We start from the raw sequence: 23,534 nt of genomic DNA, 5'->3' as shown, positions 1-23,534 counted from the left end.
CATCATTTTCCTCGAATCGGTAATCAATCGATTTCAAAATATCCCTCGCAAAACAATAGGACTCTCGGCATCGAATCGCTAAACGTCCAATTTTCTCCCTCCGACCCATCTATGCATCTCCACTTGAGGTAGTAAAAAAAAAAAAAAAAAAAAAAAAGCCGCATGGATAGAAATTTTATTTTTTCCTGTGAGCCCCTGCTCGAAGGCACTCGCGGTCACGTTCAGTCTGTCGCGTTGGGATTCGTGTACGAGAATCCACGGAAGACCGTTTGGTCCATGGAGGTGAGTATCTGCTCGGGCACCTGCGTCAGTCTCGGGCGTTCCGTCGTGAAGGCCGTGTCGAAGTACCTCGTGTCCAGGGTGTGCTCCACCGCGGGCTTGAACGGGGGCTCCAGCGTGCGCCGCTCCAACTTGTCCCAGGCGATGGACTGTCCAGGGGAAAAGAAAAATATTATTCATTGAAATCTAAAAATCGAGGTGGGGAAAAAAGGTAACGGAGGATGAGGAGTTACGTTGAAAAACGAGTGACAGGCGATCTCGTGTCCGGGTATCCGCTTGCCCGAGTCCTTCTCGAGGAGGCAGACGAGGAGCTCGGTGGCGCTCTGGCAGAGGTACCGGGGAATGAAGGGTCGCTCGTTGCAGATACTCCAGAACAGCTCGTCCTCGTCGCAGCCGGAGAACGGCGACTGACCGGTCAACATCTCGTACAGCAGGACGCCAAAGGACCACCAGTCGACCGCCTGGTTGTACTTTAGCCCCTTTATTATCTGCGAATTTTTTTTTTTTTTTTTTTTTTTTTTTTTATTACTATAACAAAATATTCGACCAAGAGTTTTTTTAACGATAACTAGCAAAGCTTATCACAGAGTGTTGAAGTGGCTTCTTTTATGATACTAATGTAAATAATAATTTCAACAACTACTGCATGGATAAAAAAAAACATTTTCGTTACACGATTTGCAAAGATATGTGCTACACCTTCCCATGTATATGTTACACAATCGGCAAAATTTATTTGCTATGTATATAGCCTGATATTGTACTTTGGAACTTTTGAAAAGTTCAAGTAACAAAGAAAGGACTGTGTGCGATTTCAGTTATCATTGCATACCGAGTTATTTACGTTACAATTTAAATACAAATTTTTCCTCCCTCACAAATATTATGCATCATATCTTAAGTGAAAAATAAAATGGATCTTATTATTAGAAAAAGAAAAAAAAAAAAGGAAAAAAAGTTGTTTTGTCCAATCCAGAGTTTGGGGATGAAAACTCACTTCCGGGGCCATGTAATCAGGCGTCCCGCAAAACGTGTCGGCCGTCCTGTCGAGGAATATCTGTAGTTTGCACATGCCAAAGTCGGCGATCCTGATGTGGCCCTCAAAATCGAGCAGGACATTGTCGAGCTTGAGGTCGCGGTAGACGATGCCCTTCTTGTGAAGGAATATCAGGCCCGACCAGATCTCCGCGGCGTAGAACCTGGCCCTGGCCTCGGAGAACCGGCCGCTCTTCTGTATGTGGAACATGAGGTCGCCGCCGTTCAGGTACTCCATCACGAAGAACAAGTGAGACTCGGTTTGGAAGGTGCAGAACAGGTGGCACAGGTACGGGTGCCGGGTCGCTAGGGTCAGGACCTTGCGCTCGATCAGCGTGCACTCGACGTCGTCGTCCTCGAGCACCACGTCCTTTTTCAGGCACTTTACCGCGTAGACGCACTCGGTGCCCCGAAGCTCCGCGAGCAGGACTTTGCCGAAACTGCCCTTGCCCAGTACCTGTGGGCGCGCAGGACCAATTTTTTTTTTTTTTTTTTTTTTTTCATTCTTTTGTCTCGTGCATCAATCGGTATCTACGACTCGGTAAACAAAACCGAAACAACATAGCAGCTCGTTCGAAGGTTTGTTCATTCCAGTGCACACTTGGTCACGGATGATTTTTCAATTTTTTTTTTAGTTTTTTAAATTACTTACGATTTATAACAGTTTCATTTTGAAAGAAAAATCAATGTAGGAATAAACAGAGTTAAAGTACTTCAAATAGGTATAAAAAACTTTATGATATTTGAAACACAGCGTACTTATATCTGCCGGGAAAAAAACAATGCACTTTGTGGATGTTTAAAAATCCACGAAATAATTTTTCTCAAAGTCCGAAACCATTTATAAGTACAATAGAGACAAACTCCCCTCCGAGGGGAAAAAAAAAATTATCCGAACTAGCTGCCTTTTGTAATGAATTTGTTGGTGTTACCGGGCCGTTGGCTAATAAAAATACAAACGACAGACCTTGAGGAAGTTAAAGTCCGTGACCTCGTATTTCTTGAATCTGGGCAGATTCGTGGCGGGCGGCGTTATCCGGCCGCTGTGGTGGAAGTGATCGCTGTCCGCGTTGCTTCTTTGGTTCTCGGACGATTGCGATGGTGCTGTACATGGGTCGACACGGTTTCAAGATTTTATTTCTGGATTGTTTGTTTCGGCAAAGGGAAAAACACACACTCACACAAGCATAACGGTTATACATGTATAAAAAAAAATAGGCCATTTGCGTTATTTTTAATGTGGGCGACATTTCATCGATCGATCGATCGATTTTTTTGATAGAATGAACAAAAAGCAACTTACGTGTAAAATTAGCATCGGTTACTGAAAAAAAGCATCCAGACAAGCCACAGTGCACTTGGTAACAAAAGCCAATTGAAAAGTGTGGGGGTATATTTATAACGACTATATTATGTGGATGGTATTGTTTACACGATACGCTGGAGCGCGATGGAGAAGGAATGGAATTGCGACACTATCTTTGCTGGTAAACACTGGCTATACTTATCGCTCGTCTCACTTGGATCATCGCTAGTGATATCGAAAATCCACAAAAATCGCTGTTCCCGATTTATGGGAGGGTAATGATGATTTTTTTTTTCTTCTCTCTCGTGTGGCATGTGTGCCGGGAGCATTACACTCCTACAGCGTTTGATTATTTGCACAGAGCGTATATATATATATACGCAAGTATACGGCATATGTTCTCGAAGATGGATGAATGGATTTTTTCGTTTTGGTATCCGAGGCACCCTGGACTCTGTTTTCATCGACCGATGTTTGTTTGAAGCTAATGTGCGTAATGGTGTTTACTCATGCTTTTTGAGATTTAATCGAATCCGACGTGTGATTACGTACGCGTGTTGAGTTTCGGACGCCGATTTTACATTATTAATTTTGAAATGCTTGATTAAACGTTTTTCCACCTTTTTCAAAAATCAAACATTTAAACGCTTTGAGAGTTACAAATTTCAGAACTTCATACCACCTTACACTCACAGGCCAAATACGAGTACTCATTAATCAACTTACAAAGAATCATATATGTATATTATATGTAGACACAACGTGTTTTAATCACTTGAGTTTGAAAAACACTCAAGTTTAAAATATCCTTATACTAATCTTTTACAGGACGATTTATTGATCAGAGCGAAATGGTAATAGACACCGTTAATCCTCGTCTGACCTGCCCTGTAATAGATTCACAGGTCCCGGCGTTTTTGGCCATTCTCGTCTCGGACATTTCTCGAAAATAAACTTGGCCGTCCAATGACATCGGGAGATCAGCGCTCTTGGGACGCCAAAGAAATAAGAAGGAAGGAAAAAAACAATGTGTGCTCACTGCCGTGTACGCACTCGCAAGAGCTTGCTATGTATATAACAGCGCGACGTGCTGTCTTCGAGGATTGGATCACCGATCGGCGACTCCTGTCTATTGGCCAACAGATTTCCATCGTCAACGACAGCTTGACCAACCTTTTTCTTTTTCCTTTCATCTTTTTTTTTTGCTCTGCTCTTTGCTTTGACGCGTTCAAGGTCGAGTGGCTTGCGAAAAAGCGTGCCGATTTTTTGACGGTTTTATGTTTAGAAAAAACAAAATCAAAGTTTTTTCTCGACGAGAGTCAAAAGATACACTATTTTTATCTGTACAAGACAACCATCGTCATTCTTCAAATACTAAAATGAAAGGAAAAAAAAGTTGGTCGTGTCGACCCGAATACAAGCGTTTTTTCCTATTTCGCAAAACAGGCGTTGCCAAAACAAAGAAAAAAAAAAAAAATTTAAATAGGGTCAGAAAAACACTGTCCCGGATGTTACGCGTCGTCGCTAAAATAACGACAGCTCGGAAAAACGCCACAAATCGTCGGACGGACATTCACCCAAAATCCGGCTGAGCTTTCGTTGAAAAATTAAATCCTCCAAACGAGCTTTGCGATCACGATCGATTCGAGCTTGCAGCCAATTACAAAGCAGCAGCAGCGTTATAGAGCTACGCTCACACACACGCGCGCGTGCGAATATCTCTCGAAATAGCCAAGTAAGCTTAGCAGAGCAGGTGTGTATATATGTGTGTGACAAAGCTCGCGCGTCTTCTCTCACTTGTCGGTTGTGGCTGTGGGTCGACGTAGCCGTAGGGACGCAGTCGCCGGCGTACGAATGATTTTCTGCCGGTGCGCGTGTACGACGGACCTGAATTTATCGTCATCAATATAATAATATGGTTCGAAGATGCGCTTTGCGGGGATCTTATTTTTGGACTGATCCGGAGAATTTTTGCATCCGACAAACAGAATCGGAAGTGAGCTTTTTTTTTTTATTTTGGTAGTTGCGCGATCACGAGAATAGTTATAGGAAATTCGATTTTTACAGGTGTTACATTTTTTCCTTTTTTTTCAGAAATTCTTTTTATATTTTGTCAAACTGTAATATTTATGCAACGGTGTCTTGGACGAGACGGCAATTTATTTTGTTTAAAAGTATAAATGACTTAACGACCTAAAACGCTCTTTTGTTTGTATATTTTTGGGTTTTTATATGTCGCGTGGGGTAAGCAAAATTTTTAGATTTATCTATCCTAAAGAGACGATTAATCGTATTCTCTAAACAAAATTATTACTGACTTTGCAAAATTTTACAGCGAAAAAACTATTTTAGCTCTAAATTTTCAGTCGAATCGTTAGTAAAACCGAACAGGTATCAATTTCCGAGTAGTAACAAAATAAAACTGCGAAAGACCGAATTTTACACCAAACTGTATCCGAAATTGAAGAAAATATCGATATTTATTTCCGAAAAGACGGGTCAGTCCAAAAATAGTTCTGGCATCACCAATCCACACTGAGGAGATCGGTAATTTAAAAAAAATACCATTTAAACGAATAATAACGCAAATTGAAGATGAAAAATGACGAAAGTTTTACGTTAAAGACTTGATTTAAATCTTGTGCACATAAAAAAAAAAAAAACTTTGAAAGGTAAAATTATACTTCACATCCGTACACTTATTTGAACGCGTATATATAAAATAAGTAAAAAATAATTTTTATAAAAGCAGCCCTGATTATCCCACTGTAGAAAAACTCCAAGAGAGTTTCACTTTCACCTTATAACAACTCAACACAGTGTAAGCAAATAACTTTAGTTATCCCCGCATCAAAAAAAAAAAAAAAAAAAAAAAACATCACCAGAACCGATCTCCTCGGTGGAAAAAAAAAAAAAAAAAAGAAACCGGCAAACGCGCTATCTCCACCCGGACCTGTACTACCGGCAGCCATGCCGTATACACATGTACAACAACGCCGAGGAGTCTTCCTCGCGGCCGGAGCGTCGCGGAAGCACTGCTGGCGAAACACGCGCGCTAAGCTTTTCCGAAAATTTTCAACTCAAACGTGGCATTGGCCCGTGCCAATTGCGCATATACACACACGTATCGTATTGCTTTTCCCTCCTTTTCTCCCGCTTATTATACACACGTAATATTAATCGGCCGTCGATCGGACACGAGGCTCAGGTAAAATACGAGCTGACGAACGACAGATTCTCATACAGATTGTATAATACTTGCAGGCGGGGGAGTTAAATTTTTTTTTTTTTTCTCTTTGAATATAATTTGTCGCTTCCTCTCGGCTGGGGTGTTTGCATAAATAAAACGGACGATCGGACTTTCGAGCGGGGGATTAACGAACGGGTCCAATTATCGATGTCGCCGAACAAGAGCGGCTCTGTTGAAGCTCCGCAGAGCGACCCGAGCCAACCAGGAAGGTGCAAGTTATTGTTATTATCGCCACTGCTGTTATTGTTGAATCGAAATAACAATAATAATTTTTTTTTTTTTCCTTTGCGTAATGCCGATGTTGTCTAAAACAAAATTAATAAAAATGGGGCCACGCGTCTCAAGTCGAGCGTTGACAAAAATACTTTGGTTTCGGAAAGTCCGAGATCTCGCGATGACGGAAGCTCGAACGATCGTTTTCGGAAACCTCTGCCAACCGGACGCAGCCCCCGAAGAAAAAAAAAAGAAAAAAAAAGAAAAAAGTTGATCAACGCTCGAGGGGGAGGAAAAAAAAAAAAGATGAAAGCAGAGTCGCGGAGAGTCTTTCCATAAACATCCAAAGCGGTGGGGAGTGCCATTTCTCGAAAGTCGAAACAAAGAGGGCTTCACTCTTTCTTTTGTTCCCCAACAGCCGACGGGCGGACAAAGCTCCGATTCCTCGAAACCGTGACATTCGCGTTGATCGACCGAAATAGCGGCCCCCCTTGCACGTGCACCAGCCGGTATTAAACGTCCGATCGACGCGCGCGATATTTACGACTATCGACGATTTTTCGGCGGCGGAAAAGATACCGGTATGGTTTGCCTCCAAGTTCAGGGCCACGCTGCTAAACTCGCGCTGCCGAAGATTTATCTATCCATCCGAATGGTCCTTCCGCTCGTCGTTTGTTTTATTTTTTTTTTATAGCACATGTACCAGTATTTTGACGATTTATTGCAGTATATGATGTGAACAAGATTTTGTTTTTTCTTGTTTTTTTTTTTGCTACTCGATTAGCTGAGATTTAACATTTTAGTGAGCAGTCGTTCACTCACGCATAAAGTGTAAAAAAAAAAAAAAAAAAATTGTTTTAATTTAGTAATACGATGAATGAAGCACCAAAGAGGCTTGCGTTGAGCAAATGTAAAAGAAGAGTGAAAAAACAGTATAGAGTAACTCACCTTTCTTGAGGGCTTGCAAGGCCTCGGCAACGAGCTTTTGGTTGAGGCCACAAAGATTGCCCGTTAGTTTTTCGCACTTTTTGTGACAGACCATGTCGCAATCTGGTTCAATCGGAAGGGTTATACTTATAATTTTTTTTTTTCATCGTCATTTAATTTATAGACATTCTGGAGGTTTCGATCGCTGCAGCGAAGAAACAAAAGGTCGCACGCCATAACGGCCCTGCCTTGCAAATTTGCTCGTCAATAACAGCTGCAACGAGCCGCGGTTGTTTATAGAAAGTGGAACATTACTGCTTGCTACACGATATTACTACACCTCCCACCCAACAATCATCAGCGGCACATACGTGCTAGCCAGCTTGTTTCGATAAAGTCAACAATCAACAGCGACTTTGTAACTCGTGTCGATATGTATATACGTAGGTATATGTTATTTAATCGCGTCCGTGTACTCTTAATCTTCACCTTAACGTTCGCAAGCATTGTTGCGAGCACGTGATTATACGCGTATACCGGGAGGTACTCGGGTGTTGTTTTTTTTTTTTTTTTTTTTTTTTTTCTTATGCCAAGTGGGAGCTTTTTCTTCGGCCGCGTGACGCAATGCTATTGCTAAACTCAACTAGTGACGTTGCGACAAAATAGCCGAGTGTTTTTACGAAGCGACAACTTGTGCTTCGTCGATCGAGCTATGGATGGTGATGTGATTTTTTTCTTTGGAAATCGTGATTTTGGTTATTATTGCGGTTGGATGAAAAAAAAGAAGCACAAGTGGGTTATCGAACAAGACAAAGCCATGCAGGGCTGGCGTTTCTTGACCCTTTCCCCGAGAAATGAAGCACTGCGCAACTTCAACAGCAGCGAAACAAAATAAAATATTTATCGCTCGGCTGCTCCTTTGGTTTTCGCGTGTACGCGCCCGCCCGAAAATAGACGCTCCGCAGCGAGAGACACCGAAATAGACGATACAACCCAACCGCTCGCCCCCCTCGGATTGCAGCTCATTGGCGTAACGTAATAGCCACCCGCGAGAGCTGCAATAGCCGACACGCGTGTGTAACAATTTTTTTGCCCCCCCCCTGCAAAATCAGCCGCGAACCATCCAGTAACTCGGGAGCGAGGAATTTTTAACAACAAACGGAGGATCGGCATGCAAAACCAAAAAGAAATTAGAAGGGGGGGGGTGTACAGCAGTAACAAAGAAAGAAAAAAAAAAAAAAAAGAAGCGAAAACACCGTCGTACTAGAAAGCCTCGGCGATCCATCGAATCCCGAGTCATTACTTCTCGTCGAGGCGAGTCTCTTGTGTTCGGCGTCCTCCTCGCAGTTGCTGCCCTCCTCGTTGCTCGTGTCGGCGGTGCTCCTCGTGCTGCCCGTGCTGTCGCTACTCAACGACGGCGTCCGCGTCGAGGGCTTTTTCCTCTTGATCTTGGCCCTCCGCACCTTGCGCAGGTCCCTCGGCGTCGCCGTCAGCAGTATCGCCGGGGTCGTGTAGAACAGCTTGTTCAGATCGGCGGGCCTCTGGCTCGGGGAGTTCCGGGGCGAGCCGGCGGCGGACATAGGCGCCTTGAGGCCCGCCTTGCTGCCCTTCTTGGTGCCCTTTTTCGTGCTCACCTTCTCGCTGGACTTTTTCGTGCTCGACGCCGCAGATGCCGGTTTCTTCTTCTTGACGATCCGTTTCTTGGTGGTGGAGGAGGCGGCCGAGACGCGGGGGCTCGCCTCCTTCGAGGCCAGGGGGGTGGCGTCGGCGTCGTTGAGGCTCGACAGGTTGTCGTGGTTGGTCCACTTGGAGATTTTCTTGACGGTGCTGGTGCGCTCGGTCTCGCTCAGCTGCTCGTCCGTGGAGCCGCGGCGCCTGGACGTGCCGTTGCAGCGGGGCTCCTCGTCGTTGGGTGGCGCGGAGAGGTCGAGCTCGAGGGACCTCCTTGGCTCCGAGTCGAGGCGGGACTGCGGTTTTCTGGAGAGACGGACGCTCCGGGGGCTGCCGATCTCGTTCCAGAAGTCTATTTCGGGCTCGGGCTGCTGCATCGTCTCCGGCGCGTGGTTGTCGGGTATGGCGCCGCTGCGTATCTGGTGGGGTGAGTCCGAGTCCTCGAGTATCTTCTTCTCGATCTTCATGATGGCAGCCGCATCGATCTTCCTCCGGTCTCGTTTGGCAAAGCAGGTGATCGGCGGTTCCTCGGTTGTTCTAGCGAAAGGGGATCCGGTGTCGTTCGGTGGAGCCTTGGGTTCGGTGGGGGACGTTATTTGGGAGGTCTCCTCGGGGATGTCGGGTAGGGGTCGCTCGAAGCGGGGCGACTCGCTCCTGGGTTTCTTTTCGGAGCGGCTGGGTGCCGAGAGCGACTTGTCCTTTGCAGCGGGGCTCTTTGGCTTGTCCCTGTCGCCGGCTGGTTTTGCCTTTGGCTTGTCTTTCTTCTCGTTGACTTTACTTTCTGGTACTTTCTCCTTGGGGTCGGGCTTTTTGTCCGTCGGTTTTTCTTTTGCTTCGGTTTTTTTGTCCGTCAAACTCTTTGCTGCTTTTTCTTTGGGCTCTACCTTTTTATCAATGGGTTTTTCTTCCACTACGATTTTAACGTCTGTCAATCCTTTCGCGTCTTTTTCTTTGGGCTCTACCTTTTTATCAATGGGTTTTTCTTCCACTACGATTTTAACGTCTGTCAATCCTTTCGCGTCTTTTTCTTTGGGCTCTACCTTTTTATCAATGGGTTTTTCTTCCACTACGATTTTAATGTCTGTCAATCCTTTCGCGTCTTTTTCTTTGGGCTCTACCTTTTTATCGGTGGGTTTTTCTTCCCCTACGATTTTAACGTCTGTCAATCCTTTCGCATCTTTTTCTTTGGGCTCTACCTTTTTATCGGTGGATTTTTCTTCCACTAGGATTTTAATGTCTGTCAATCCTTTCGCTTCTTTTTCTTTGGGCTCTACCTTTTTATCGGTGGGTTTTTCTTCCCCTACGATTTTAATATCTGTCAAACTCTTTTCTGCTTTTTCTTTAAGTTCTGTCTTTTTATCGACAGGTTTTTCGACCTCTACGATTTTATTGTCGGTCAAAGCTTTTGCTGTTTTTTCTTTGGGTTCTACCTTTTTATCAGCAGGTTTTTCTTCAACTACGGTTGTATTTTCTGTCAAACCTTTCCTTAGCTTTTCTTTGGGCTCTACTTTTTTATCAGTGGGTTTTTCTTCCACTACGATTTTACTGTCCGTCAAGCTTTTCGTTACCTTTTCTTTGGGCTCTACCTTGTTGTCGGCAGATTTTTCTTCCACTACGATTTTATTGTCCGGTGAACCTTTTACTGCCTTTTTATCGGTGGGTTTTAGTTTCGATTCACTCTTGTCCGTCAAACCCTTAGCTACTTTTTCTTTCGGTTCTACCTTTTTGTCAACAGATTTCTCCTCCACCAAACTTTTTACTTGCTTTTCTTCCGGCTCTACCTTTTTGACAACAGGTTTTTCTCCCCCTGCGATTTTAATATCGGTACAAGCTTTTAATTCTAACTTTTTGTCGACAGGTTTCTCTTTCTCGGTCTTAAGTTCTGACTTATCTTTGGCCTCCTTCTTTGCCTCGGTAACAACAGCAACCTTATCTCGGACTTTCTCGACGGCACTGATGGCTTCTCTGGCAGCTGCTGTCTCTTTAGCGGGACTCTTCGACTTGTCCCTTCCCTTGTCACCCACTGGCTTCAAAACACTTTCGCCAACTTCCCTCTTCGCTGCACTCTTCGAATCGCTCCCAGCGACGACAGCTTCAGCCGCGCTCGACTTCTCCAGAGACTTGCTCAAGGCAGCGGGCGCACTTTTGTCCTCTACCTTAGCGGCAGGTGACTCGTCCCACCAGGCGACAAACTCCTCCTTACCGCCGATCCCGGCCGATATCGCCGCGACTGGCGCACCAACACTGCCAGCCTCCCCCTTCTCACCGACCAGTCGAACCGTATCGGCGCCACTTTCTATCTTTGACCGATCCTCGGTGCACTTGGCACCGCTCTCCTTCCTCGTTTCGTCGATAACGATCGATCCCCGCCGATCAACCTCCGATTCATCGACAATGGCTCGCCGGTCCTTCTGGCTCGGCTTCAGCGCCAGGTAAACACTGTTGCGCGCGGCATCGAGCACGTACGGCTTGCGCATCGGCAACACTATCTCCTCGGTCGTCTCCACCACGTCCCCCCTGCTTTCACCAACCTCCTGATGTTGCAGGAAGGACGGCGGCGCTGGCAGTCTCACGCTCTCGCGGTGGCTCTCGACCTTGCGAGCCGGCTCGGCGTTGGCTGCCTTCACGTACAGGGTGGAAAAGTCCCCGACGCTGTTGCACGCCTCGATCTTGAAGCGCGGCACGACCTCCTCCACCTCCTTTGCTTTTCCTCGGTCCGCCCTGTCGTTGCCGCCGTCGAGCTTCAGCATCTTCTCCCTTCGCTTGAGCTCCGGGAAGCGCTTCTCCTTGCAGATCAGGTCCTTGATCTCTTTGCGCGTCTCCTGGATCTTCTCGTCGATGATCTCCAAGCTCAGCTTCCTCGGCAACAGCCCCCGCCTCGCTTCCTCCACTCTGGGCCCGACCGCGCCCTGGGCCGCCACCACGTCGTTTATCTTGATGATCACCTCGTCCTTGCCGGGCGGCACGATGGCCCCGACATCGTCGCACTTGACCCTGTCGTCCCACTCAAAGTCCCCCTCCTCCTCCTCGATCACGCTCTCCGGGATCTCGAGGATCACCTGGTCGTCGTCCTCCTCCTCCTCCTCCTCGTCGCTATCCACTTCGCGCCTCTCCATCGACGATCTCCTGCGCTGGTGCTTCCTCTTCCTCGGGGCCGTCGGCTCGTCCCCCTCGTCCTCCGTCTCGGACACGTCGACGGCCAGGCAGCGCATGGCCTGCCTCTTGGCGAAGGTGCCCCGTCTGACCTCGACCTCGATCTCGGCCTGCTCCTCCGCAACGAGGCTGTCCAGGGCCTCGGCCTGCGCGGCCAGCAGCGCCGCCTCTCGCTCTATCTGCTCAGGGTTCATGGGCACCACGTCCGCCGAGGACCTCCTTCGGGTCATGCGCCTGGTGACGCGTCGCCTCATCGCGGCCAACAAGTCCTCCTCCTCCTCCTTTCCCTTGACTGGCTCCTCCTCGGGTAGTCGTAGGAGACTCGCCTGGTGGTACAGCCGCATCCTGCGCTCGGCAGCCGGCTGTTTGTCCTTGATGAGGAACTTCTCGACCAGGAGCTCGCCGACGGTCTTCTCGTGCTTCTCGTTGTACTCGCGCAGGGCCGGGTTGTCCTTGAGGGCCTGCGAGCGGATCTTTATGGTCGGGCGATCGCGGCGGAGGCGGTGCCGATTGTTGGTCTGGTTGTGGTGGGTGTCTTGGGTGTAGTTGCGCGGTGGCTTGGTGACGTCGATGTCGGCGGTGTCGATCGTGCGACGGGGCCGGCCAAAGGCAGCGGTGCCGCTTGGGGACGCGCCGGTGGTGGACACGTGGCGGCGGCGGTGGCCAAAGGGCGAGGGCGACTCCGAGATCGTCGACAGGTGCGGCGAGTAGCGAGCCGCGATCGGGCTGTAGTAGCTGTTGGACAGTTTTACATATGCATAGGTATATATCTATCTGATGGGACTCGTTGGGCTTTTCCTTCGTTAATACATGTGGATTTTTGCGGGGGAGGGGCGTCGCGTTAAATTTATAGCCAAGCTAGTGTTTTAAACCGTTTGTTCAAATTGTATTGCATCATTGGACAATAATTACCGTAATAAAATAAACTGCAGTATACCTTTCTTCTTGAGGTTTGTTTTTTTTATTATAACAAAGTGTACCTGTGTGTGATGGTCTTTTAAACCCACGTACGTCACGAGTGGACAATATTTTTTTTTTTTTTTTTAAATTCTTAAACCCACTTCCGGTATGCCTTAAAAAAATCGCTTCGAATTTTTGCTTTTTAAACGAAAAAAACCGTATACAATAACGCGCTAAAAGCGCGATCGTTTGCCTCGTTTTTTATTTATATCCCTTGGGCTGGAGCGGCTGCAAGAGTCGGTATTTGCGTTGGCGCCTCCAAAGAGGAAGCCTGTCTCCTGACACTCGTTCCTTTTGTAATTTCGGGAATTTTGCAAAACTCTCATTATATATAATACGCATACAACGGGGCATTGGCTCACCCGCTCGTTACGTAAAAGCCCCGAAGATGCCGTTCGCGGAAGAGCTTGGAAAATCGGCGCAAAAAGTTCGGCAAACGTTTAATAACGTTTTTGGCTGCTTTTGCAAAAGTTCTTTCTCCGCTTGCCAAATTCATAAATCGACTCGGGAAAAAAGACGCGCGCGCGAGATTGAGCTGTCGACAAATTGATCTCGTTACAAAATAAACTTACGTCTCCGGTGTCTACATGTATTTTCGTTATTGGAAAAAATCGAAAATTCCCGCGGGGGACCGAGTAAAACGTTACGTCACATCGTTTTCGCTACCCTAACATATTTTATATAGATTATCGAGCTCGCGCGGTGATGTCTCAATGCAGCGACGGTGGCGGGGCATAGTTCAGCGCCCTTCGGTCTCAACGGCGGTGTAAGTCAGAGTTGCGCGTAATAGGTGCCAGCGGGGAGAAAGAGACACGGCCGGCTAATTTTAAAACTCCTCGGCTCGAACACTTGTTGGCCCAGTGTAGCCTCTCCCTGCGGGTCTTTTGACGGCGAAATTTTCGCACCGCGCGCTCTATTTCGGATCACCGGGTTTCTCCGTCCCCGAATACGCGTTATCATTGTTGTTATTACTTTTTTTTTTTTTTTATCACAAATTTTTCAGAATCGTACAAGTTACGCTAGACTTGACCCATCTCCGGAGATTTATGAACATGAAGTAGATTTATTCGGAGCATGCGATTTTTCATTTTTTTGAGGGGTCTATTTAACGATTAAAGTATAACAATACGAGGAGAGGGTGTTTGAAAATGAGAGAGACAAAAAAATTTTAACAAATTTTGCCTTGCGTGCAGACGTTAATTCGGTTGTACTCCCGATTATACACCCAAATAGAATTTAAATTGGCAACGCGAGCTGACTACGATGATTCATGCGCTATTTAATGTAACGTTGAATTTTCGAACCTCTGAGAATTCAAACGAAATATGCAAGCTCTATTGAGACTTTGGGGGCACAATTGTTTTATGGATTTTTAAACCATTATTTAAAAAATTTTATTTTTTCTTGCAGATAATTAAATTAAAGTTCGTTGTAAATCATAAAAGTATAGTTAAAAAAAAAAAAAAAAAAAAAAAAAGCATCCGTGCCGAAGTCTGGCTACACACTATACGTATTTCGCGCAATCTATTCGATTCCTCGCGTCCACACTCCTAATATACATGTACATATTCAAAAATACTGTTTCCATGCATCCGCAACTCTCACCGGCAAGGTTTTCTAAAATAAATACTCTATTTCAGCCGAACGCCTAATTTTAAAATCCCAACTCTATACATATACACAGTTTGGTCTTTGGCTTTTTAATTGCCTGGCGTGAACTCCGATCCGAAAAGCACGCAAGAGAACCGAAAAGCCGGCGAAAGCTCCGAGTAATCAGTCAAAAAAACTTTTTTTCGCAAAACCACACAGCACCACATCCCTAGGTTCTCTTGTCTCGCAAACGACGAGGGAGAAACAGCTCGACGCCAGCTAGGTACAAACGGAGAGAAAAAAAAAAATAAGAGGGAGATAACCCCGCGCTCTCTAACGCAGTCACACGCTTTGACGGGCTGCCAAGTTGACGCGAAAGTCGAAACATTAGTGTGAAAACGAAAAAAAAAAAAAAAAAAACAAAAAACAACGTGGGGAAAGCTACGTGTTTTTTGTTATGGGTTCGTTCAACCTGCCCCGAGAGCCGCGTCTGACCACAGCGTGGCTTTTACTACTTAATATACGGATACGCTGACGCGCATTACTTTTGACGCGATTCGGAATTGCGATCGATTTATCTAATTGACGCACCTTGAACTTAACTTTTAAACTACTCCGAGCGACACAGCTGGCTTGTTGTTGGTAAATGCCACGGTTTAGCTCATAAAGAACATATTGTTCGGCCAGAATAACGTAGGGGTATTTAAAGATGAGTTTTAACGGCTTCCCTCGGGTATATATATACGCATCTCAACAGGAAATGGGGGTTTGATTTTCTCGTTGTTTTTCGCTTCTGTTGTTGTTGTTGTTTCGGGCCAATGCAAACAATGAGCTCACGATGATTGACGCGCGGAAAAGAAATTTGAGGAAAATAAAAAGAGGACCCCGTGGGATCTATTGTCTGATTATTATAAATAAACGAGTCGTCCTTGAAAGCTCGTCTAACCGCCCGTTTTTCCCGTTGCGTAACCGCTTATTTACAAAATCGAGAAGTCGGACACGAGCTCTTAATGAGCCGTAAATTTTCCGTGTCGGAGACTAGAAGAAAAAAAAGAAACTTATTTTTATTTTCCGTTCGCGCGCGAGTTGTACAACCTTTGTTTTTTTCGTTGAAAAGAAAGAAAGAAAAAAAAGGAGGAAAGGGTAATCGCCTACCAAACTCTCGAGTCTCCCCCTTGGAATTTCCACCGGTATCCTATGCATTGCACGTTAAAATAAATCCCTCGACTCGTGTCTTTGTCGTCACGTGACTCGCGCGCTCTCAATAATCGCTTTACGCGTCGAGTGAATTATGAAACTACAGCCGTGCCAAAAATGTGTGGGTAACGTTTTTTTTTTTTTCCTCCCCCTCCCCAATACCACGCGTAATTTCGAGTGAATTTACGCAAACGCGTGTTTTTAACAAAGATTTAGATACTTTGCTCGAGATTAACAGCGCACTTCTGAGGCGGAGCGATAGTCTATAAATAAAACATATTAATTTTCGCTCCAGTCCCCGTGCGTTACCCGAGAGCAAATAGTTGATACGCAAGTCAAAGGTGTGTACGCGTGATTTCGTGGATTTTTGGCACACCGACTCGGTACACTGGCTCGCCAAATTTTCGTGTGTTCGGAGGAAGATAGTCGCGCAGGGGGGAAAAAAAAACCCCCCACCCGACGATGCACTGGGAGAAAAATCGCGTACACGCACTGAGCTTCTATTTCGAGCTCCTGCGCTGATTTGCGGATCGCTCGATAAAAATCTTTTTGACCAATTTGACACGATTCACGGCGAGCGAATCAAAGTGATTTTGACTTATTTTCAAATGTAAAATCAGCCGAGTGGGCATCAGATATACGTACAACAATGGAAATAGAGAGAAGCCAGCAGCAGCGCGCGCGAGGCCACACCAACGCGGAACTGTTTTATCCTTTATTCTCTCTCATTTTTTTTTTTTTTGCGTTTTATCGGTGCATCGTTAAAATTCGTCTATACTCACGACCGAAAGCGCGCGCTCGGGCACATAGGGAGAGCCATTCTTCTGCGCCACGGCTATTTTCGGGCCAGCGGTTCGGGTAAAATCTCGCTTCGAATCGCCGCTGACCTTTGGCAATTACTCGGGTGCTTCTCGGCTTACCGATCTGCATGAGGATTTCCTTGCACTTGAATATAACATATGGACTTTTGCGGGAGTCTTTATGAGTGATTGATCGGTATACGGCTCTTACATATTGTGTACTCAAGAAGAAAGGTATATACTCGTCTGATACCGCTGTTTCGTAATACTTTTTTTTTTTTTTTTTTTTTTTTGTGGTAAGCTGCGTGAAAAAAAAATTTGGCAGGATAAGCGAAGCGCAACTAGTGCATGCAAAGCTTTTATATAGTACATGCATATATAGTATTTTAAATTATTGCTGCATGGGAAAATTTATTTGATTAAAATAAACTACAAATCTTGCGTTGATTAAATAAATTATCCGCACAATCTTCATTTTGTGATTTATAGTGCCGATGCAAAATATTTCCTAGAGCAAAAAATTTTAATTGAATCTTTTTCTTTTTCTTTTTTTTTTTTTTTCTTTTTCGCGAACGTTAGAAAAGTGTATAGTGGCGAAACTCCTTCCATCCAATTTGACGAATGCGCCCGAAACGTTATTCATCCCGAGCACAACTATTACAAGGGCTTTTACCGTTTTGCGGTCTAAAATTAGATGGCGATAGGTTTTTTTTATATTGTTTCGAAAAAAAAAAAAAAAAAAAAAAAAAAGAAAGAAATTTCATCATCACGCGAATCGTTTATTGTAAATCAGCACGAATTATGTGAGAAAACCCTGCGACCAAGACCGCAAGTTGCCGATCTTACCAAAAAAGTAGTTCCCCACTTGGCCTTCCAGCCCACAGCTCGAGCGAGCAAAGCAAAGCGAACGAAACTTGTTAAAGAGCCCATGCACAGTCGCGACCGATCGAGCCCTCAATATCAAACTGATGCGGCCGATCGACAGCAACGGGGCACTCCCGATCGCTGCCAGAGCCCGATGCAATCGCGATTAATCGCCCCCTCGAAACTGTCAACATGGGGAAGGGTGCGCATCTATCGCACATCGGATACATCTGTCAATATACACATGCACTCGCAGCGATCGTTGCGTGTGTACACACGCGTGTCTTACCGGCCAACGCTCGTCATCAACGAGCTGTGATTGGAGAAGGGACTGCCACCGCCCCCGCCGTAATAGTACGGCGCCCCATCCCCGTAGTACGGCATCCTCGACCTCTTCTTCTTCTTCTTCTTGTGTTCTTCTCTAGATCGGTAACCTCATCCACCGCCCGCACAGATATCGTTTTCACCAATGCAAGCTGACCTGCTGTCGTCACACCCACATCGGTGGCACGGTTACACAAGCCGATCGTACAGGGTATACGTGTATATTTTTTTTCTTTTTAATCGCTCGAAGGGAATCGGTATAGGGTCGGGTCGTCGATCTTTGGGGTGATACACGCGCACTGGACGCGATACGGTTGACTCGGGTGTATTTGGTGGGAACAACGAGACGACGACGACGACGACGTGGAGGCGCCGCCGATCGCCGGCGTTCTCACGGTTCAGGGAGCCAAGACCGACTGGTCCCTGCGTGTTTCAGCAAACCGGCCAGCGGCCGACTTCCTCTATCTCTCTCTCGAACTCTCCGGGCGCAGGAGACGAGAGGCCGCAAGAATAGAATTTCTCGCGCGACGACGACGACCGGCCTAGCCGGGTATAGTGTAGTAATAGCAGTCGTTCCTACCTCCCCTCCCCTCCCCCTATATCTGTTTTCTCCTCTTCCTCCCTGGCGCGGGAAAAGAGCTCGCTGCCGATAGATACGCCCGACGAGAGTCGGTAGACTTTGCGTCGCTCTTTCCTGCAACGTGTAGGGGCTTACCTTCTTCTTCTTTCTCGAAGGAGGAATTAATTTCGATGATCGTTTTCTCATTTCTAGATTTTATTGGGGGAAAGTAATAGCTATCAGGGGTGGGGTATTTGCTAGCTCTTCTAAATTTGGCGAGCGATCTTTCGGCAACAGGTGGACGTTTCGTAAGTGGCACCGTTCATCGTAAAACTGATCAAAACTCCAGAATGTCGAAGGTATATATGTGAGGTTTGAGTTGTTTGTACTTACCGTCGCACTTGAGACCTTGGCGGAAGAGTCCGTAGAGCATAGAGCCGCAGTGGTCGCAAAAAGTCGGCGAAACAAAGGTGTGCGAGCGAAACCGGTGTGGTACGTCGACTTTGAACCTTTGCTTCAGGTACTGCAGGGCAAACACATTTTTTTTTTTTTTTTTTTAAAGGTTAAAAATCAATTACATGGCGCCGCGGTTGTATTGCCAATAAATTTGCTGCTCTTTAAATCAAAATTGATTAAAAAGATTATTCTTGCGGCCGATCTAATTCCTTGAGTCAAACATTTTACGAGAACCATTGGATCACTGCTTGAAAAAGTATCACAAATAGCTTCATCAGTCACATTTTCATGAATTACCGATAAGTCACGTTGACGTAAAATCTTTCAACCATTGATAAAGACCCTCTCCCCCAAAATAATTAATACAACTATAAAATCCGTCCAAGCTCGTTTCGACGATTTCGTTGGATTAATTTAAGCTCGTTTCGATAATTAATAACAGCCATTGGTGCACGAGACAGTTCGATCGACGATACAACATATAAACACAAGCTCACGGACAGCCAACGCTCGCGACGCGCCAGAGTTGCGCTAAATCCGCGCGATTTCCTCATCCGCGCTTGCAGCGGAGAAACCAACGCGTTCGAAAGATGGGGGGGAAAAAAAAAGTCGCCTATTCTCCCTAATTGACGCGAGTGCCATCTCTGCCAAATGGACTGTCTTCGGACGATCACGTGTCTGCCCCGCGACAATGCGCGACTGTTTGTCACCGTTTTTGGATTTCAACCGCATCATATACACACACGGACTCATCGAGCATCATCGACGGATATTTTTGAGTTTTCGGCCAAACGCCGAGGCTTTTCGCGCTGCGTATATATCACATATTTTCCTTACTATTGTGTTTTCAGACTCCCTCCCGCTCTCCGGGCACTTGGTGAGAAGTTTGTTGTGGCACTTTTTGTGAACAGCCGTCTGGCACGCTGGAACAAAAGAAAAAAAACAGCCACATCAGTGGGTACATTGCAGGCCAGTTGAACCGGTCGTACGGTTGTCCGTTTACCTTGACACTGGTAGCCCTGTTTTCCAAAGCCCCTGGAACAAAAAGCCATATATGCATAAAAAGGAATGCAAGTAGTCGCCGAGGAATGGAGGAAAAAGAAAAATCCTCACCACAAAAAGTCCTTGCAAAAGGCGCAGAAGGTCGGCTGCCTAAAGAACTTGGCCACGAGCTTGTGTCCCCGTATAACGTGGACCTTGTGGTGCTTGACGGCGCCGCGACGTCGAGTGATCGGATTGCCCTGGGGGCCCTCGCTGGCAGCGTCCACGACCACATCCCGCCGAGGTACCCGCGTCCTGTACACGTAAGACCGTCCCGTGGACGTCGAGGCTGGCGGCAGGTTCTCCGGGTTCACCGGCGACGGTATCCTCGTTCTGAAACCAATTGGAAAATCATCGGACCGGCTGATGGAGCTCTCTCTCTCTCTTGTTTTTCAAGCTCCCAGCTCTGCGCGAGATCGGTACATCAACAACAGAGCCCCCCCGAGGTGTTTGTTTATCATCGCGCCTGCACACCAGCCTCCGTGGAATTCCAGAGAGCTGTACGTGCCGACTAGCTTATCTCCCCAAAATTAATTTTCACGCCAAGGCTGGAGGGTGCACTATTTTGTTTTTTTTTCGTCACTTCCCACGCGTCCAGGCTCTTTGGTTGCGTTTTATCAACCCAGTTACCCGAGATGACTCATCTACATGAACACGCGTCCTCGTTCACCCACGTCAACCCAAACACGAAGAAAAAAAAAAAAAAAAAAAAAAAGAACATGTACACATGATGGTAAAGCTTTGGAAATTGATGAAAAAAACAAACTCCAACTTGTATTCGTATTCTCCCGTGTATACGTCGCGGAACGGGCAGATACGGGAAAAGTGGAGCAGCGGCCGGTATGTATATTGTAGGACGGAGCGCGTGTATTTTCGGGAAGCGCTGACTCGCTTTTTTTTTTTTCCCCCGCCGGACCAGTAAAAAAGTGGCAAAACAAGAGGTATGTATAGCGCTGCTCACCTGTAAACATACTTCTTGTTGCCGGTGCGCGCTTCAGCCGGGCTCTTGGCCTCGCGCTGCAGCAGCGGCGTCCGGCTCGACTGGAACTGCACGGGTCCGGGGGAAGCCGCCCGGGAGCCGGCGAACATCTTGGAAAAGAGTCCCCGACGCGGGCCCCGGGACGCCTTTTCCTCCTCCTCCTCCTCCTTGTGTCCGGTGGTGGTGGTGGTGCCGCCGTCTTGCCCGCCAGCCAACAACTTTGCGTACCCCAAACGAGACGACGTAGCTGCGCGCGGACTCACCCGACGTCAACAACAACTGTGTATATGTGAGAGCAGGTGTACGTTAGGCGGTGCATGAGTATATATTATATGGACGCTTCGGGGTTGGCCTTGGGATAGGGATGATAACATATTGATGATTTTATCGTGATCGATTCGAGTGACTTACGAGCTGAAGCGGTGGAATCGACGGTACGAGGTTCGGTGGAACGTGCGGCAGTTGGGACTGGAACGTCGGTTGATGAACGACAAAATCTGTACACGATGTTTGGAACGGTTTTCACTGGTGTGTACTGCGACAACCACAGCGGAAAAAGTGCGTGCGTGTAAAATATATGCGCCACAAGCAATTGTACAACGCGTGCAAAGAGTCTCCTCACGTGGGGGGGGTGAGGAAGAAAGAGAGCTTGCGCGCGCGAGCGTTAAAGCAAAGTTGCGTGTGCGTCGGACGATCGGCGGTTAATCGCAACGGGAGCGTCGCGGCGCCAGATATTCCTCGAATGATCTAAAAATATTTTCCGCCGCCCATGACTCGTACAGCACGGCCGATGAGCGAGAGGAAATTGTTTTGTATGCGTGTACGGATATGTATATATGTATATACGCTCGTTTGTGTCGGTCCCCTGTTGAGATGCTCTATACCGATCTCGTCGACTTGCCGCGCTCAACGACAAACTCCATTTTTCCCGATTTTTTGTGCCTCGGTTTGCTATCGCTACCGATTAGCTGTGTGTATGTATGAGCAACGCGAACGCGCGCCGCGCCGATAGGAGCTTCATTGACGGTGAGTTCTCTGTGTTGGCACGCGGCGTCGAGCTTTTGCGTTGGAGAATATAATATATTGTGGGCCAGCCGATGGTGCATAATTATATACACACAGCTTTCGGCCGCTCTTTCTATAAATAAAACACGACGACGAGGGAGTGTGAAGCTCCGCGGAAAAGCTCATCGCGCGGCGTATTTCAAATACGCGATCGCGGTGACATTTGGAAGCTATATCGAGAGTGTTTCTTTGATCCCGATCGTTTTCATCCGTGAGGGCGCACAATCGTTTGAAAAATGTCGAGCATCGGATGCAAGATTACAGAGTACAGATTAGAATTCAGAATACTTTTTCCTAGTAAACAGTGTACTAATAAACGTACTTTTGTCGAATTTTACCGCCACGTTATCACTACACGTGTGTGTTAAGTACAAAAAAGTATATGATTTTGGGAAAAGGCCCAACTTGGGTCTGCCCATGGTTTTTATGTTTTTTCTTCTTGGTGATAAGTTTGCTGTGCTATTTGTGACAAAACAAGGAAAATCAATAAACTTTATGAAAAGTTGCAATAACGTCCAAGACCTTATTAGTTAACCGAGGTATCGTTTAATTTAATTGGTAAAGCAGAGCTTAATTACTTGGATATATGTGTGGAAATGTATTATTCTTATTGAGGTCCTCTACTGATATATCATTCAAACTTTATTGAGTTGTTCTTGTTCATGAGACAAAGTGGTATATATACAGTTGCTGTGATTATGGTAATGAAAAAAAAAATCCTTTTACAATTTTGATATTTTACTATTCACATATATTAATGTGAGAGTAAAATTTATCTTTATCAGTACAAAGCATCAAATGATTAATTTTGTTTACTTTTTCAAGTTTGAAATTTGTAAAAATCTGTTGAATGAATTTCATCGATGTACCACTTTGGTGAATAGCCAATTTGATAATAAATTATTACTAAAAATTAAAATATTTTACATTTGGCGGTAAAAACAAATCTTACACATTTACGCAAGTTGTGTTGTCGATGTTATTAATGACTAAATTGCTTTCTTCTTTTGGGATCCTTGAACAATCATCATCAGCTATTTTCTCTATTGATAATCTAACGTCCTGTTTGTACCTTTCGTACAGTTCGTTTGAAATTGTTGGAATGTTGAGACAAGATAAAAATTTATTTAGGGTTACGCATCCTATCCCAGAATTTACTGTTCCTGCAAAAGTATTACAGATAACACAAAGCAACATGAACATACGATTTGTTTTATAATGATTCATTCAAAACTTACCAAGCACCGCTTTAGTATTAATATCATAGGTAGACTTTTCAGTCTTTGTGGTACAATTTACTTCAGAGTTTTTGCATTCCTCATTTGGAACTGAAGGAAGACTCTCTTGCATTGAACTTTCAAGTACATCCTTACAATTGAGGTCCTCCAAGTTTTGGCATGGTTCCAGATTTTTCTCTTCTAGTTCTTTGTTATTTTGCATTTTCCGTTGTTTCCCTCTTGCCATTGCAACTAAGGCCTTTTGTTTTTTCTCTACAACCTTTCTTCGAGCAAAGCGACCGTTTTTATCTTTGAAACGTTGGCCGACAGAGTTTGTAGCTTTTGTTTGAACCATGTTTAGAAAAACAATTAACTTTCGCCAATCACTGATGCTGTTTGTAGATATAACACGAGTGTTTTTTAATTGTTGTAATCATTGACTCGCGCGTATACCATTATCTGCCCGTCAGTTTCGTCTGCTTCAGAGGATATTTCGAAATATCGATCGAACTCGTTAAATCGATTTCTATCGATAACTATCAAATAAAATTACATATCGTTACAACATTCGTTTGCTCAAAAAACTTTTTTTACTTAAAAATGTTGCATTATCAGAAAATGCTGCAGTTATTTTTACAACAAAGAATC

General features: G+C 45.7%; 3 protein-coding genes across 3 annotated transcripts; all 3 read right to left on the bottom strand.

Annotated features, from left to right (window-relative positions):
• Positions 1 to 119: 119 nt before the first annotated feature.
• On the bottom strand, positions 120 to 17,632 carry LOC106638254 (uncharacterized). The gene is made up of 6 exons (XM_014351338.2): positions 17,535 to 17,632; positions 8,275 to 12,569; positions 2,282 to 2,418; positions 1,277 to 1,771; positions 513 to 767; positions 120 to 428 (listed from the first exon to the last, which is right to left on the bottom strand). The coding sequence occupies exons 1-6, from the start codon at positions 17,627 to 17,629 to the stop codon at positions 222 to 224; spliced, it is 5,484 nt and encodes a 1,827-aa protein (XP_014206824.2). The 5' UTR covers positions 17,630 to 17,632; the 3' UTR covers positions 120 to 221.
• Positions 17,633 to 19,343: 1,711 nt separating this feature from the next.
• Positions 19,344 to 20,790, bottom strand: LOC149374747 (uncharacterized). The gene is made up of 4 exons (XM_089592100.1): positions 20,587 to 20,790; positions 19,698 to 19,958; positions 19,588 to 19,619; positions 19,344 to 19,507 (listed from the first exon to the last, which is right to left on the bottom strand). The coding sequence occupies exons 1-4, from the start codon at positions 20,712 to 20,714 to the stop codon at positions 19,344 to 19,346; spliced, it is 585 nt and encodes a 194-aa protein (XP_089448226.1). The 5' UTR covers positions 20,715 to 20,790.
• Positions 20,791 to 22,459: 1,669 nt separating this feature from the next.
• LOC149374746 (uncharacterized) lies at positions 22,460 to 23,338 on the bottom strand. The gene is made up of 2 exons (XM_089592074.1): positions 22,908 to 23,338; positions 22,460 to 22,832 (listed from the first exon to the last, which is right to left on the bottom strand). Exons 1-2 carry the CDS (start codon positions 23,239 to 23,241, stop codon positions 22,618 to 22,620), a joined length of 549 nt encoding a protein of 182 aa, XP_089448200.1. The 5' UTR covers positions 23,242 to 23,338; the 3' UTR covers positions 22,460 to 22,617.
• Between the last annotated feature and the right edge of the window lie 196 nt (positions 23,339 to 23,534).

This window comes from Copidosoma floridanum, unplaced genomic scaffold (assembly GCF_036245765.1).
Source record: "Copidosoma floridanum isolate Cflo_tuat_1 unplaced genomic scaffold, Cflo_Japanese_pri ptg000014l, whole genome shotgun sequence".
In the NCBI taxonomy this organism is placed as follows: Eukaryota; Metazoa; Arthropoda; class Insecta; order Hymenoptera; family Encyrtidae; genus Copidosoma; species Copidosoma floridanum.
This window is presented reverse-complemented; position numbering and strand designations above follow the sequence as displayed.

Excerpts from the sequence above, each read along its gene's own strand:
- LOC106638254 (XM_014351338.2), bottom strand. The coding sequence starts at position 17,629 with ATGCCGTACTACGGGGATGGGGCGCCGTACTATTACGGCGGGGGCGGT. Across the intron at positions 12,570-17,534 it reads TTGATGACGAGCGTTGGCCG|CTACTACAGCCCGATCGCGG; the intron begins GTAAGACACGCG and ends ACTGTCCAACAG. Across the intron at positions 429-512 it reads CCTGTCACTCGTTTTTCAAC|TCCATCGCCTGGGACAAGTT; the intron begins GTAACTCCTCAT and ends TCCCCTGGACAG.
- LOC149374746 (XM_089592074.1), bottom strand. The coding sequence starts at position 23,241 with ATGGTTCAAACAAAAGCTACAAACTCTGTCGGCCAACGTTTCAAAGAT. Across the intron at positions 22,833-22,907 it reads TAATACTAAAGCGGTGCTTG|GAACAGTAAATTCTGGGATA; the intron begins GTAAGTTTTGAA and ends ATACTTTTGCAG.
- LOC149374747 (XM_089592100.1), bottom strand. The coding sequence starts at position 20,714 with ATGTTCGCCGGCTCCCGGGCGGCTTCCCCCGGACCCGTGCAGTTCCAG. Across the intron at positions 19,959-20,586 it reads AACAAGAAGTATGTTTACAG|AACGAGGATACCGTCGCCGG; the intron begins GTGAGCAGCGCT and ends AATTGGTTTCAG. Across the intron at positions 19,620-19,697 it reads TTTTGCAAGGACTTTTTGTG|GGGCTTTGGAAAACAGGGCT; the intron begins GTGAGGATTTTT and ends TTTTTGTTCCAG.